This window comes from Antedon mediterranea, chromosome 10 (assembly GCF_964355755.1).
Source record: "Antedon mediterranea chromosome 10, ecAntMedi1.1, whole genome shotgun sequence".
Lineage (NCBI taxonomy): Eukaryota > Metazoa > Echinodermata > Crinoidea > Comatulida > Antedonidae > Antedon > Antedon mediterranea.
Genome location: NC_092679.1, coordinates 18,137,333 through 18,154,630, shown reverse-complemented (window position 1 = coordinate 18,154,630; position 17,298 = coordinate 18,137,333). Strand labels below are relative to the sequence as shown.

Below are 17,298 nucleotides of genomic sequence, written 5' to 3'. Positions count from 1 at the left end.
CCAACGTACTACTTGTATTATATTATTATATTTAGGCCTATAGGAATCATGTTACAAACGTTAGCATCTTCATTTTCGTCAGACATATTTTTGTCTACGGGGGTATGAAACGCTAATGTTGTCAAAACAATTCATGGCAATAAGCAGCAGTAGAATCAAACCGTAATGTTGTGTACAATGATTTATATTATAGGCTAAGGCTACACAAACAAAAATTCACTTGAAAGAGGGAGTAATGATAAATATTGCTCCATGCTCAAAATTGAACTATACAAAAAATAGATGACGCCACAAAAAATTCAAAAGTATGCAATAAAATAGAGCTATCTACTAGTAAAATACAGTCTGGTGGTCATCACCAATCCTATTGAACAATCTAATCAAATCAAAGTACACATTGCTCGTTTTGCGCCCCATACTTTAAAATATCGTAAAGATGCGCAGTGACAGCTGATAGCGTCGTCACATTAAGAAAGCAAAGGTTGAAGATTCCAAGACGTGTAATGATTGACTGTCATGTTTGGATGATGACGTCATAATATTATAGCTCTGTGTACAACATATATTCATTAACATAAAAAAAGTAACAGACCTATCTTCGGAATTGGTTGCTGATATTTCAATAACGTATTCATAATATTTTGATAGGCCTATACGCTTTTAATAATGTATTTAATTTATATATATGTCACATACATAAATAAACTACATAACCTCATTGGCGGAGGTAATCGGTAATACATCGCTCTATAAAATCAAGCGTGTTTAACATTATCGCTATTGTCATTAAACCATGGACATACATTATAATTATACCAAAACATCGAAAATATCGAAAGTAGGCCTACTGTATTTTATGTTAGAACACGTTATGTAATAATAATAATAATAATAATAAATAACATTTATAAAGCGCAGGAGACAAAGGTTTCAAAGCGCTGTGTTTTCCAAGATCTGTGCAAGTAATAGCGTGTGATTATGCTTCTCTGAAGAGATGAGTTTTGTATACTGAAAAACTTACAGAATTTCCCACAACACCCCGGTATACTAATACTTATGGAGGAGGGAATGATTATTCGAACTCTACTCTTACACAATAATTAAACGTCGCGCGTTAAACGTCGCGATGTTTATTTAATTAATTATGTTTTTGAATTGAATTTTACAAACTAGCAAGATGCCGATGTTCCTATTTATTAAAGTACATTGGTTTAATTTCATCTTTCTAAACAATTTATCTGTAACGAAGGCAAGAAAAGGAATCTACTTACCTAGCCAAGTCGTACATTGTATGTGAACAATCTATTGACGTTACAAATCAAAGGTTCTGTACATTCCTTAAAAGTTCGCGAACATTTTAATTTCGCGCATTTTGCGTTGATGAACTATAAAATAAAATGAATGGCACGTACATTTTACGATGCTTCAATATGATATTTAAAAGGTTATTTACACCTATATACATTTAATTTTCATGAAGAATTATCAACTGTGCACGAGTCAAAATTTAAAGACTGCAAACATAAGTTTTTATCTACCGTACCTATTATCGAATTTCACGGACCTCGAGAAATACATTGACACGGACACTACGACGCATGCGCAATTTCGCATACCTATTCGTAACTAAAATTCCTATGTGTACTTCTCTATTAAGTGTCCTAATTCTCCGGTCAATCGGTTGTCAAGTAGGAGCTTTAAGAATTGTACAAATTAACATTATTGCTCTCCGTTCGTATTTCAAGATAATAATTGAGTCCTTTCGGTCAATCGTAAAAGTGCTTTCCAGAAAATAAATGTATTTATTTGTAATGTCAGTAAATTTATGTTATCACTCTGTATTTGTATGATTTTTCAAATGCAAATCAAAACAAAAAAGCTAAGAAATGTTTTTTTTAAAGGTTGGAATATTAATATTGGGCAATTTAATTACAGGCAAAGGATATATTTCTAGATTTTAAGGTATGCGTAGTCGTTTTCCATCTCTCCGGGTGACACACACTTTCTCGCGCCAGAATAGAAGAGTCCGTCTAGGCTAGAGTTAGTTATTTATTTAGCCCACTATTAACCCATAGAAAAAACTTACCCGGTTAAATAACTAAACCTGAACGGGGGGAAATTCTATTTTAGTGTGATCATGGAGGAATCCATTCGTTTGATACGAAATTTCTGAAATAAGATTAAAAATAATGTAGTCATATTGTTGGTGGTCAAATCGAATCTTGAAAAAGAATTTTGTTATCAAATCAATAATTTTCATTTTGGCTTCTTCTCCGAGGAATATTATTATATATTTATATAAATTCGGTTAAAGCGAAGTTTGCTTTTATTACGCTAAATTAATCCAATGGAATGTTTACAATTTTATTATTCCTGTTCACACTAACCATTCTCCATGCACTAACCAAGCTGTTAATCTTCTGTTGACTTTTTGGCTTGTGTTATTTTTTTTGTTTATTTTTATCTTTTTGTAATCAATTTCTATCCCGGGTTCCATTCAACAGATATTTGCTCGATTAAACTGAAGTGTTCAAATCACACTTCGCTAAATCTAATTTCTACTACATGTTTTTACAAGAACAATCTGACGAATCCCCAAAAACTCAAACAAGACTGTTCAAACAAGTTTAACATTGTACTGATTACATCTTGTAAGAACATACAACAATCATAGTATTATCAATGTTTAAAATAGTTATATAGACGTAGAAGTAGAGGGGAAAATGAATGCATGGCACTGGGTCTACGTAAGTGCCTAAGTATGGGGGCGCCAGGGAAGACCAATATTTGACACGGTTTAAAATGAACTCGCGTAGGTCAAAATGTTATAAAGTGGATCCACCAGAGAGAGGCACATGCATATATACATATAACCATGGAGGTTGTATTATACCTCCATGATATAACTCACGTAGGTCAAAATGTTATACAGTGGATCCACCATAGAGAGGTCTATATAAAACTCACGTAGGTCAAAATGTCATACAGTGGATCCACCAGAGAGTGTCCTCTCTAATAAAAAAAAAACGAACAAACAGGTTAAGGTTCATGAACATTTATCGTTAATCATTTTGATTCAAATTTTCGAGATTCGAGGCCGAGAATAATTAATTCGAGGCTAAAGAAAATGAACATACAAAGGTGTTCTTTTTAATGTGTGCATAGCATTGGATATTTCCTTGGACAATTGGACCCTGGAGCCAGGGACGATCGATGCAGTATGCTAATAATTCTACTGTTACGTAATAGCAAGCAGTGCCGACAACGCATACGTTACGCTTTCAAATTAAATTATATTTCTGAACAAAGCATTTATATTCAAAATTAATATATTCAGCATAATTGTAAAAAGTAACATACGGTATTTAGCATTTAGACTTCTCGTGTAGAGTACAACGCCAATTTGTATGACACAGCTCTAAAGCTTGGTTCACACTGAAGTTAACGCAACGCCGTTCGTAAGGCAAACATCATCCCGACGCAACGGATCATCATCGATAATTGCGTCGTGTTGCGTTTTTTTGCCAATGGTAACCAAACTTTACAATACAAACCGTTGCTTTGTTTTATTTGATTTATTTATTTTATTTGCACCATATTTAATGAGGGTGATCCATTCAGCAATTGCTGATCATTTTGGGCCTGTAATTTTACCTCATTGTATAGATTTTAGAGGGGTACCAAGCCTTTTCGTTCTTAACAATTATAAATTGATTTTAGGGAGTACTTTGACACCCAAGGTCATCAATACAACACGGTAACTGCTTTATGGCACATTTTAAAGTAAATTTACTTGTTTGTATCTCTAACACTCCCACACATTTCATATGTGTGGGAGAGATATTACAACGGAATGAGAAGAAATTGGTTTGAAGTTGGAACCCCCACAACAAACTATCATTGGTGACTCTCCATACTTTGACCGACACATAATTACAATGTGTTCGTGCGATGGGGGGATAGGCTACGCAATTTCAGGAAAGGAAACTTGCCGGGGTATATCAATGTGAAACTTGTGTTGAAAAGACGTATATCGAAGGTTCTTTACCCTATATAGTATAGTTTCTAAATTTAGTAATTTTCTGTATCTATATATACTGTATCACCGAGCGGTTTATATTTGTTCTGTGCCAGCGAATTTATATATTGAAATATTTAAATGTGTGATCTAAAGTTATTTTGTATTCAATTTATGCAGTTAAATGATTATTATTATTCGAAGGCTTGGCGTGGAAGATATCGTGCATACCCATGACATTAAGCACTAAAACAGCTGTTTGCTTCGGCTGGCAGTCACAACAAATTAAGGCATCCATGTTTTTATATTTCACTATAGTAACGCCTTGAGGAGGTGAACTACACGCGATTAACAAGATTAACACTGGTTGTTGAATCCGCCGCAGACCATTGAACAGACAACATAAACGATTAGCGTTTGAACAAGTCAATTCAGTTTGATTTTTCAACGTAAAGGAACTAATGAAATCTGGAAAATACTGATTTTAAAACAATAACATTATTAGATGTCCTCAATGTAAGCCTATATCATAATGGTATAATCCGTAGACGAGTGAAGAAGATGGCGCGGTTCATTGAACAGACAATATAAACGCACTAAGTCAATTTGATTTTGATTTTTCGACGTAGGAATCAATGGAAAAAAACGATTTGATTCGTTGTTGAAATGTTAAAAAGGCACACACCGCCTAAACTTACCCGTCTGAACTAAACTAATGGAATTTGGAAATTAACACTGATTAAACATTTTTAAACAATAACATTGTTAGACATCTTATGTGTAGGCCTTTTGGTATTTATAGGCCCTAATTTATGTAGGATAGCCCCAAATGAATCTGGGTCTGGGAATTAATACTGATTTTAAAATTCTGAAACAATAACATTATTAGATGTCCTCAATGTAAGCCTATAATATAATGGTATTTATAATTTATGGATCCAAACATTATGATTAAAAATTGATATTAACCACTCGCTCAAAAGCCTACCCACCACAACAGGGTCAACGTTTCAACATGGACGTCCTGGATCAGGTGTAGGCCTATGATTATTATATGCAATTAAAATTACGTTTTAGGTAGTAAATTTTACCTTTAGTTCTTTGTTCTATAAGCATGTACATTAACGCCGCAGCTGACGCCTTTGATTCACAAAACATACAATGTTAAGACAATGAATGGTAAACTAAGATGCACTTAAAAATAGAACCCTAACAATGAATGACAAACAATCAATTTCAGATTACGTAATCACGTTACAAAAGAACGTATTACGTAATAGTTAACGGCTTATATTTCAAACACAGGAATTAGCATATTGTTTGGAAGGTATCTTAGCAACTACGGTACTCGTGGGTTTTCATCTTAACAGATCTTCGTTTTCCAGTTAAGTGCCTTTAAAATTTTAATTTAAACAGAGCTGACATTTTAAACTATTTCTCTTAATTATCTTAAAAATTGTTTAGCAGTTCTTAATGAGGAAAACTGAAGCTTTATTTATAATTATAATCGGTTCTTATGTACAAAATATTTGCTTATGTTTATTAAAGATGAGATTATTTTCCCCCTTCTCCAGTTAAACAATATTTTAAGGGGAACATCGAGGGTATGTCGTGTGAGCAGCCTTACCGAAAAGTCAATTGCCTCCGAAACAAACCGATGGAGGAACGAAAAAAAAAAATTGCATGCCGTAACACTGGTGGTGTCAATATCCCCACTTTAAAACTTTGTGGTTTTTCTTCTATTTGTTTACATGTTATGCGTGCCACGTTCCTACGTGAACCCGTATCGTTTCAAATGTCATGTAATTGCTATTAGTTAAAATAAATAAACAGACACAACCGTAAAACAAAACAATGCAGAGTATTTGTATGTTAGGCATGGATATATAATATATATCTTCTACTGGTTGCCAACGTATTAATTTCATGTTATTTTAAACAACAACAATAACAAAATGGATATAAACAATATACTATACATTAAAAAAATTTCTACAATATTAAATATAGTAACACTACGAAGCGTACAAAGTTGACGACGCTCGCGCGCGTTTGTGCTATAATAAGCAGCACTTTCCGGACCCGGCAATGTGTCCCATTTTAGAGTCCTCTGAATAGGGGTACATACTGTATTATCCCCTCCCCCACACTCCCCCTTGTTTGTTCACCCTCTCCCCTCTTGTTTGTTTACCAGATGTCCCCCTTGAAAGTTACGCCGCACTTACTATGTAAAAACTTGGCCAAACTTAATTAATTGGCAAAAAAGCGTTTGCGTTGCGTCCACCAAGTAGGAAATTTACCAGAATATATTTTGTTTACAGTACTGTAATGGTCGATCAAATCCGATTCAGATTTCAAAATAAACACACACACAAACCACGAATAGCCTAGTTCAAAGTGAGGTTGCTTTTTGGACATCAATAGTGTACTCAAGCGTTTTGATTAAAATGTATGGATTAATCAATCCAATTAACAATGTTCTCGGGAAACAAGTGTTACATCTTTATAGAATTAATTATGGAATCTCAGCACGATAGATGGACACAGCTTTCATCCTTTGCATTAATAATAGACCTACGGTATGTTTAGCATATCAACTTTTATCCTTATTATAACTAGCCATCTATAAATGGAATTACGGAGAAAATGTTATCCATTATAGCCATCTATTATACATGAAATTATAACGTAAATCTATAGACTTATTTCTCCATGGTAAAACTAACGTCACAATTATTCATAATCATCAATTTAAAAGGTATGACGTTATTTTCCCTTAGAAAGACTATTAGTACATTAATATCTAACATTGATGAAAAAGACACCCCCCCCCCCCCCAGTCTCCAACTGATGACAATTCAGCCAAGAGGGTGGGGCCGGGCTACCTCCATGATTCTGCATACTTAAATTCATGAATGTAATATCTCCATTAAAAGTTCACACAATGGTTTCAATATTGATTGAATACATTTGCAGACGTTAATCTACGTAATGGCTAAACTCATCATCAACTTGGTTATTTTCTGTGACATAATTATTTATTAGGCCTTAATAAACCATTGTTGGGTTACGTCACGGAGATTAGAATCCATGGTAACACGATTACTCCATGTAGGTATTTTCCCTGATGTAGGTATCCATCTAGCTAGTGGTAGGTCAACTAGTCTAGCTGGGGCGGGGTCCTTTCTTTGTAAATTCAACATAAATACTACAATATATATATTACCATGGACCTCATATCAATTTCAATATCTTAACTCGGCGCTAAACTCTACACTATATTTGTATCCTTAATCCTCTGGTTATGAATATAATATGATCCCCACAATAGGAAGGGCCACTAAAATCATTACAAAAAAAAAATAATAAATTGATGAAAATACGTATCTCCCTCTCATCGTGACATCAATGATCAAATTGAGTAATTGCACTTTATTTAAAGTATACTACGAAGAGAGTGATGCATGCATCCATCTCCGCAGATTTTTCGACTGCATTTAAAATTTGTAAAACAATACGATAATTGTTGAGAATTAAAATGCAGAAGATGTCTATAATATTATAATATACGTACTTTGAATGAATGCTAAAAAAACACTTACTTTTAATTCGGCCTGTTGTCTTGGAAACGGCTTATTTACCAAAAGTCCATTAAAAATCTTCGAAAGCGTTGATTTCCTTCAGAAAATCTTAAGATGACGTATAGGTCTACCTTTATTAAAAACAAATACAGGTAAATTTGACGATTAAACTTGCGAAAACGTAGGCTGCTACCTAGTTAGAGAAGAGCTAAGTTGCAGTTTAACCCCCGCTAGGATAGATGCTCCATCCAAGGTTATAAAGGTGGTAGCAAAGTCACGCATTGGATTGGAATCTTCCAAAATAACGCCTATGTGTTTAAGGGACCATCTCGAGTATTACGTTTCCTAAGAATTTAAAAACGCGATGAGAGTAATTGGGATCAGGCTAAATTGTTTTCATTCATTAGTTTTTAAAATACATACTGTATATATTATGGTTAAATAATATGTATGCGTGTGTTTTAGATTCGACGAATACCGTGGTTACTCCACCACTACCTTAGCCCTAATGTAATCCCGCCCAGTATCCAATCGAAAACGACTCATTTTCCCTGTATATCCATGAATGCTTTGAATAAATCCCATGCCAAGCACGTCCATCATTTCAAATATTTAGACACATGGTTTTTAAAAAGACAAACAATTCATAAATTAAATTTATTTAGTAAATTTGGTAACATATAGATTTGTAGTTAACTTTTTTTTTTTTGTGGTACTTTCTAATTTTTTCTTGGAATCTCTTTTATAAATCAATAATCACAAATTTCACTAAAACTTTGTTAGCCCCACCCAAACTTTCGATGTAGATTTACTCGATTATAGATGGCGCTGTAATAAAAAAGATCAAAATAATTCACAAAATTAATATTCACAACCACCCGGATCTATGCAGCCGGCCAGCCGGCCGCGATTTTTTTTTTCGTACATAAGTTGGGGACCCTCTCATGAAACGTCACAAAATAAACATGAATAATTCATCAGTTAAATTTTCTTGTTCCGTGTGCACCCAAGCGTATAGCAACAAGAAGTGATTACACAAGTGCGGTACAATTCTAGGCCTTTCTCCGCTGTTGAAGAATAGCGGCGTTTTGTGTGGATTGTCGAAATAATCGGCCTTTAGTTTATGGTGTTTTTAATATAATTTATTACTAAAGAATTACGTGTTAAAATTATAGTTTCTATTAATACTATTAGGCCTAATTATTAGTCTCTAAACCCATGTATATTCTAGTAGTAGCTGTGTGGATGTGTGTGACGTGTGTGTGTGTTAGGTATGACCAAAGATAGTTACACTATCTTTGGTAATAGTTACACTATCTTTGGTATGACACAATCCGAGTAATAAGTCAGCAAAATTAAACAATAAACATTACACAAAAATACATTTTTTATTCTCGTGGGTCAAATCCTCCCATCTCATGTGTTCATATACGCGCATTTTTAAAGTTCCTTTGAGTACATTGCATATTGTTTGATAATTGATAGCAGAATTTAAAAAATACAGTACACAAATTAAACACATTCTTTATTCTTGTGGGTCTAAGCTTTCTTTGGGCTATGTCCAAGAACGCTTGGGTGCACACGGAACAACAACTGCGATACGATTCTTTCTACAATAATAGGCCTAGGATTCTAGGTCAATTCACGTGATTGCCTTCGCGCACTCTTCTTCACACACACGTCCACTATGCAAAATGTGTCGAGGCTAATCGACAGCTAGGCAAGACATTAAACTAAGTAGTAATTGGACATAGCCCAAAGACACAAGTCACACACACCCACACAGCTACTACTGTACTAGAATATACAGGGGTTTAGAGACTAGTAATTAGGCCTAATAGTATCAATAGAAACTATAATTTTAACACGTAATTCTTTAGTAATAAACTATATTAAAAACACCATAAACTAAAGGCTGATTATTTCGACAATCCACACAAAACTCCGCTATTCTATTATGAAATCGCACGCGGCAACCACAGCGGAGATAGGCCTAGAATCGTACCGCACTTGTGTAATCACTTCTTGTTGCTATACGCTTGGGTGCACACGGAACAAGAAAATTTAACTGATGAATTATTCATGTTTATTTTGTGACGTTTCATGATGGGGTCCCCAACTTATGTACGAAAAAAAAAATCGCCAGCCGGCCGGGAACGAGACTCATTTTTCACGCCTGCAATAGAGGGCGACAAACACATTTTCTTTTCTATCAGAAACTTCTTTTTCTATTCTGTCTACCAATTTATTGACGCAACTTAGCATGTTGTATTGTTGTTAAATAAATTGAAAGAGGACGGAATGAGGTAACATTTTAGTCTAATATTTTTATTCATGGACTTCCTTGCAAATTTGTTAATAATGATAGATAATTTATTAATATTATATTATGTCAATAAATTGGTCACAATACCTTATTTAAGTACGATACTGAAAAAATGGACTACCATTTTGTTGTAACAATCCACGTTAATATCATACAGTAAAATGAATAACATCAAATGTATTTTTTATAAACTTTATGCACATATGCAAAATACTCAAAACTGTCACTCATCCATGCCGCAGCGCACATAAGTAAATTCTTCATCACATCACGTGATTCTATTGAATATTCATGAGGCGTGCTAGATCCCGCCTTTCAATACAAAACAGGAAGGTTTGCTCAATCCAAGATGGCGTCCGAAGACGAAATAAGTAATACCGACACTGATTTATCTATGGAACACATTGAAGTAGAACATATTCCAGTTGATCACATTATAGAAACAGTTCACGATGATAATATTGTAACTATTCCAGTAGATCAATTAGAAAATGTTGCAACAATTGAAACGGTGGAAACGATTGAAGTTGGTGATGGACAATCGATGATCGCGTTGCAACCACTTGCCGATGACGATCGAGAAGAAATTATTTTACAAACTAGAGAAGAAATTGTAGGTGGTGATATCGATGAATATGGTGCAGCATACATTATTGATACTGTCCCTGTACCCGCTGCAGATGTCGATGTTTTCTCTGAAGAACCAAGCAGTAAAAAAGGCAAACGCAGTGGAAAGAGCCGATCGCGAAAAGTTCTTGCTGGCGGAGACCTAAATTTTGATACGGACAAAGGCACGAGAAAATGGGAGCAAAAACAAGTTCAAATAAAAACTTTAGAGGGAGAGTTTTCTGTAACAATGTGGGCGTCAGGTAGATACATTTAACAATTTTATTTTGGCCAAAAATTAGAGTTTTTACACTGTTTTTGTGATGTAATGTTTTTGTATGGTAAACGTCACTTAAAAATTGGCTTCGTACGGAATGAAGAAATGCAACGCATTAAATTACTTGACATTATCCATTAATTATTGGAAAGTTACACAACTTTCAATCACTTTTGTATACATTAACTGTTTAATGTTTAAGTAAATCGCATTAGAACTTTTTATAGTAAAGTTTAAGCTACGTTTCGGCCATTTTTTTCGCCATGTTTTTTTCTCATGGGCGCAGCCATGATAGAAGATGGCGAACAAAAATGGCGATTCGTTCTTGGTAGGTCGACAGGCCTAGCGCTGGTTATTGAAGGGTTTAATGTGAATATTAACAATCCTTTGACAGATATTCTGTAATTAAGAAATTCAAATTTAAGGTAAGCATTAGGGGACACCAATAAAAATGCAATTGCCATTAATGTTTTTGTGAAATCTTAGTGAAAACATTCACTGTTTCAACTAGAAAAATCCAAAATGGCGGACGCTAAGTCCCCTTCCTTGCCAGCTTCCGCCTCTGTTAGCTTAATGCAAATTAGATGGGAGGTCGTTTATCAACAGCCAATGAGAGGGTTTGCTTAGGTCAATTCAAACTTAATGACCTCATCAGCTGCTGCTAAAATTTAAAAAAACAAAGATTAATTTTCTTTTAGAAATGCAGTTTTTTGTGTATTTTTTTTACAAAATTACACAAGTATGAGACATTTGTTAAAAACCTTACAATTTACCATTTTTTTATAATTATGGTATTTAGAAGAATAAAATACATGGCAACACTGCCGTTTTGGCCGGGAAACTCGCAATATTTTTATTTATCTCCCAGCCTATTTAATATTGTGTTCCCATTTTTCCACATTTTCTTCCGGATTACAAAGATAAATGGATTTTGATGTATATGTGTGGTTTTATGCATTAAAATATAGCAAAAAGACTTACACACAAGCAAATTTACGATATTTAAGCCATTGTACTACCATCTGCCTCTCGATAATATACAGAGGGTGCTGTTGACCTCCCGTTTTTTTAACTTCAAATATTGGCATGTATGTAAACATATAAAATAATTTTGAAATTTGTAATTTCCAGCTAATGGTAGTGGGTTCATTGATCATATTTATTAACCTAATGCTTATATAAAAACAATAGTTAAAACAGATGTATGATTTATCGGTTTCTTTTCAGAGGACAAGAAGGAGGATGAAGGCAGTTCATCGGATATTGCATCGGGCCTTTCAGCCCTCAATGACCCACCAGATTACTCTGAATACCTCATGGGGAAGAAGTTACCGCCCGGCGGTATTCCAGGTATTGACTTGAGTGATCCGAAACAGTTAGCAGAATTTGCAAGGTGGGTTAATATTGCTCTAATCAAAATACATGTTTAATATCCATGCATGTCTTAATGTCATTCAAATCCGTTTTATTTGTTATTTATTCTTATGTAGTTTGTATATAATTTTTGTGTAAAAAAAGGTCTATTAAATAACAGAATTAGAAATCTTCTTGGTGCATGATCCTTAGCCATCATGATAAATGTATTTATAGTGAGTTGCATTGACTTTGATTATAAATATATTATATATTACAGTATAACAATAATTTATTGCTGTTTGTTTGTGACAATTTGTTTTTGATTTTGCATGCTCTTGGTATATTTGGTTGTAATCATTGTTTTCTGCAATAAATAAAGTTTGTCTTCCAGGATCAAGCCCAAGAAACCAAAAGATGATGACATCCCTCGAACAATAGCATGTCCACATAAGGTATGTAAACTCATCTTTTTGCCACAGGCTTAAAATTTAAAATACTATTAAACAGTTCTTTAGGACAATGTTCTGTAAACTATGGTGGTGTTTGTTGTTAGCCTACATAGTTATGAGTTAAGTCTATGTGGTTTAATCTTGCCGAAAATGCTTGTATACATATTAAATGCAATTGATGTAGTACTAAACGGGAATCTAATTTCAGGCAGCAAAATAAATTGTTTGTGGATCGCTGATCCAAGCAGAAATAACATTCCTTATAATGAAGGCCTGTTTTTTTTTTTTTTTGTAATTGTTTTAAACATTGATTACCAAAAAAAGAAACTCAATAGTTCTTACCTGAGAAGACTTGTTCTACTACTGGGACTATGGATGAGAAAAGCCTTGCACATATTCCAATTTTTATGGCTATTGTTTGTGACTTTATTTAACAGATTTCAAGTTATTTGAATAATTGAGTAACAGTTGGTCAGTCAAGATCTGCCATGTTTTATTCAATTTCCTAATTTTATAAACTTTTACAGGGCTGTTCTAAAATGTTTCGCGACAATTCAGCTATGCGAAAGCATCTCCACACTCATGGCCCCAGGGTGCATGTGTGCGCTGAATGCGGGAAGGCGTTTGTTGAGAGTTCCAAACTGAAGAGACATCAGTTAGTTCACACTGGTGAGAAACCATTTCAGGTATGTGATATAAAAAAAAGTGTGATATTCCCAAATACGTTAGTAATAATAATCATCATATCCACATCACATAGTTTGATAGTGTAGACACCTTACCTTCCTATCCTCTTTTGGCCAAGTGTCCCATAAGGCTACAAGAATCTCTCTCCAGTCAATTCTGTTTCTAGCTTCATTTCATGATCTCCAGCCTATTCTATCTCTTTCCCAACCTTCCAGGTTGTATTGGGTCAACCCACCTGACGATTCCTGGCATCCATGTTAATGCAGTCATACAATGACATTCAGGATTCATTCTCAGAACATGGCCTACCACTTCCACCTTCTCATTTTCACTTCATCACTGATTATTTTAACTTTGGTTTTGTTAATTATTTATGTGTTATACATATCATATAGCCTCGGATTTTGTAGACCTTTAGATAATACTTTGTAATTCTTTAAATGATGCTTAGGGTAATGAATGATTAATGCATATTAAATATGGTCTAAGCACTAGGAGCATTAGGAATGCTCTACAAATTCAAAATATTTCCTAATACTATTAATCTATCAATTTATTATTTCCTAACGCATGCTACCTTTTTACTTCTAGTGCACATTCGAAGGATGCGGCAAAAGGTTCTCGCTCGATTTCAATTTACGTACACATGTAAGGATTCACACGGGAGATCGTCCTTATGTTTGTCCGTTTGATGGGTGCAACAAGAAATTCGCTCAGTCCACCAATTTGAAATCGCACATACTGACACACGCAAAAGCGAAGCAACAAGCACAGCAGCAAACTCAGGTCCAACAACAAGCTCAGCATCAGTTTGTTCTGCAAATGTAACCTTGTCGTCAAATACAAACATTGATTGCGCTTGATTTCCCGCTCTTTGAGTCAACTTCTATAGTTCACAAAGCTGTTCAAACACTTAATAATCATTTTTATCCCAAGCTACCTGTGACTAAACAGTAGTTAGCAACTAGCGCTAAGGCAATTAAGAGGCATAAACTTGTATACGCATGCTTACATGCAAATTTGTTCATTGTAGGTGGCAAGTACCATTTTAGGTCCCTTCATGAAATCATTATTCAGCAAGAACATATGGTAACAATTTAGTGTTGTTTAACTTTTGCATAAACCTTGGTTCCCACCAGAATGCAACACAAGGATCATCATTGTGATTGGTTAAATTACGTCCTTTCGTTGCATCAAAGTGAGAACAAAGTTTTATGCTGATACCATTTGCTTGTGCATCCACCGTGAGGACAGTTTGCTCTTTTACTAGAAAATAATAATGGTTCTCCTTACCATAGTTATTGTAGATAATACTATATAATCGAGACATTTGGCTATTACTAATTTTGATTCAGAGTGGGTATCTTGTCCTGACTTGAGGGCGAAAATGAAAAACTGGAACCAAAGTGTTCTATTGTAAATGAAATGTAAAACAAAGAATAGACTTATGTAAATATGCCAATTCATAAACTTGTGATTATTATTACATAAATCACATTATTTTAAATAACTTTCTTTTGTAATGAATTAATTATGTATTGTCATATCTGTATATTGATGTATAAAAGAAATGGGTGTTTTGTTCAAGATTATAGAAATTAAGTAAGCAACGCAAGCAATTGACCAATGATCTTTTGAATTGTCACTTATGATTGGTCAAATGGGTGTTTTGTTCAGGATTATTGAATTTAAGTACATTCTTGTAGCTAATAGTGCCTTCATTTTATTCCTTAATTCTTTATAAACTCATTTACGGGATGATGTTATTTAAAATGATGTAAATGTCTTTTATTGCTCATGTGTTACGGTACGTACGTCTGGCAGTGATCGTGATTAGTCATTATTGTAATGATAGCTATGCAATGCTCACATGATTGTAAAGTTATAATCACATGATGATCAAGTTATAATCACATGGCAGGCATGCTCACAAAATAATGTTATAATCTGATGATCAGTATACAATGCTCACATGATATTAAAGTTCTAATCACATGATAGGCATGCAATGTTCACATGATAGTCATGTTTTAATCACATGATAGGCATGTAATGCTTACATGATGATCAAGTTATAATCATGATAGGCATGCATGAGATATAAATGCTCATTCATTAGTCAAATTGTAATTTTGTTTCATAGCTATGCAATGCACACATGAGGTATAATGCTCATGCAATAGTAAAGTTATCGCATGGTAACCACACAATATACTCACATGGAAAAAGCATTCACGCTGTTATTTCTTTAAGATGTAATTATCCAATCCACACTAAATGGCATCAGAGCAAGTCCTAAAAACCAAGCACAAATATGTAAATTGAACAGATATTTATAAACAAAAAGTAGACTTACTGTATAAAACTATTGCACACTTGCTCCTGCAGGAACTACAGACAAAATGTGTAATGATTGTACCCATTTGCTATGCTCAAATTGAATACAGATTATAATACAATTCATAATCCCTAGCCGGTTTAATAAATTTAGTCAATGATGCATTGTACTAAATTGATTTATGGCTTTAGATTATGTGGGTTTAATAATCTCGTTTACATGTAGCCTATATAGAAACTAAAACATTTTTCACTGATGACTATATTGCACTGCCTATGTTTAATGCACTGACGACTATTGCATGTCCTATTGAATTGGTTATTGTACTGTTTTAAAAATAATGGTTTGATACTTTATTATGTTACATATGTTGTCAAGAGAGGGGGACAAGGAGAGGGGGACAAGGAGAGGGGGACAAGAATATTTAATATTACTCAGTCTGTTTCAATTACTGTAATAATCTTGCTTGCTCGGAGATGGTCATCATATATTTATGAATGAACCATAGAACTGGTAATTAACAAAATCTGTTGATGAATGAAAGTTAAAGGTAGTGAATGAAATGCTGCTCTATGCATAGCTATGTTGGTTTTAATAGGAATTTTGTAAATTGGGATAACGAGTTTGGGTAGCAATAATTGTAAAATTTAAATCTTGTTTTCTTTTATTATTTGTAAATGTAAATTTCTTTTTTTAATAAATGTTATAGTTTTAATTAAAGTATCCATCCTATAGTTTCAATAATAAAGTAAACAAAAAAGGGTTGGAAAGAAAAAAAATAAAATAAAATGCAACATATAATGTTTTAAGTGAATTCATTTTCTGCTATTGGTGTTTATATTACTTGTACAGTCTCCTGGATAAACTGGCCAAAAATCTTATTTTCCTTTTTATGCTCCAGATAGGTGTCTAAATTCCAGTACGTATGACACGCCATAGGTGCCAGAAACCCAGCCTATCCCCTGCATAAAGTATTGTAATATCAAACAAATAGTGAGTTCTGAGAAAGTGAGGTGCAAAGGCAGCTAAAACACACTTACCCTGGTCATTGTGCCAAGAATATGTTTGATACTGTAATGTACGACTAATATGAACTCAACTTGTGGAAAGGAATATTTAACAAAAAGGCTAGAAATTTACTTTTTTTTATCCACTACCAATGGTGTCTAACTAGGAACCAACTAACAAGCAAGTAAATTTGTTGAAGCAGAAGTCTCAAGTACCTTTGCTTTAAAATTAAACTGCTTTCCCCTGAAAGTTTTTCAGATTTAAACTAAAAATGAAAAAACTACTGCTATTTGCTTGTGTGGATTTGAAGCCTTGGCATATTTTTCCTTATGTATAGGTAATTAATTTAACTGGGACAAATTCCTATACAGTAGTAGCATCGTCAGCAGGAATTTGTGAACAAAATTGCATGATGAATAAAATATAGTAATTAGTAATTTCAGACAAGAAAAGTTACATGATTTCTTCTTTAGACATCGGCTGATGAAACAATATCAATTTCAGAAAAAAGGTTGTAGAAAGGTAATTATTTTCATTCATTAGATGATTTTAGTCCTTCCATTGATACTGTGATATAATTTATAACCACATTGATTTACTGATCTTCAGTGTAGAGGTCATTTCCCTTATGAATGAATGTGTTCTCTCTTAA

General features: G+C 33.8%; 2 protein-coding genes across 3 annotated transcripts in view; one reads left to right on the top strand and one right to left on the bottom strand.

The window, feature by feature from the left end:
* Nucleotides 1-7,824, bottom strand: part of LOC140060496 (uncharacterized) — a 43,761-nt gene extending 35,937 nt beyond the window's left edge. Inside the window, exon 1 of the mRNA XM_072106737.1 lies at nucleotides 7,621-7,824. The gene's annotated coding sequence lies outside the window, so the exon portion shown is untranslated. The remainder of the gene's footprint in view (nucleotides 1-7,620) is intronic.
* Nucleotides 7,825-10,252: 2,428 nt separating this feature from the next.
* LOC140060626 (transcription factor YY2-like) lies at nucleotides 10,253-15,778 on the top strand. Of its 2 annotated transcripts, none has more exons than XM_072106917.1 (5): nucleotides 10,253-10,794; nucleotides 12,036-12,201; nucleotides 12,556-12,616; nucleotides 13,141-13,299; nucleotides 13,892-15,778. In XM_072106917.1, the coding sequence occupies exons 1-5, from the start codon at nucleotides 10,275-10,277 to the stop codon at nucleotides 14,126-14,128; spliced, it is 1,143 nt and encodes a 380-aa protein (XP_071963018.1). In that variant the 5' UTR covers nucleotides 10,253-10,274; the 3' UTR covers nucleotides 14,129-15,778. The 2 variants fall into 2 exon arrangements, with proteins under 2 accessions (XP_071963018.1, XP_071963017.1); XM_072106916.1 differs by having other exon boundaries at nucleotides 12,544-12,616.
* Nucleotides 15,779-17,298: the final 1,520 nt, after the last annotated feature.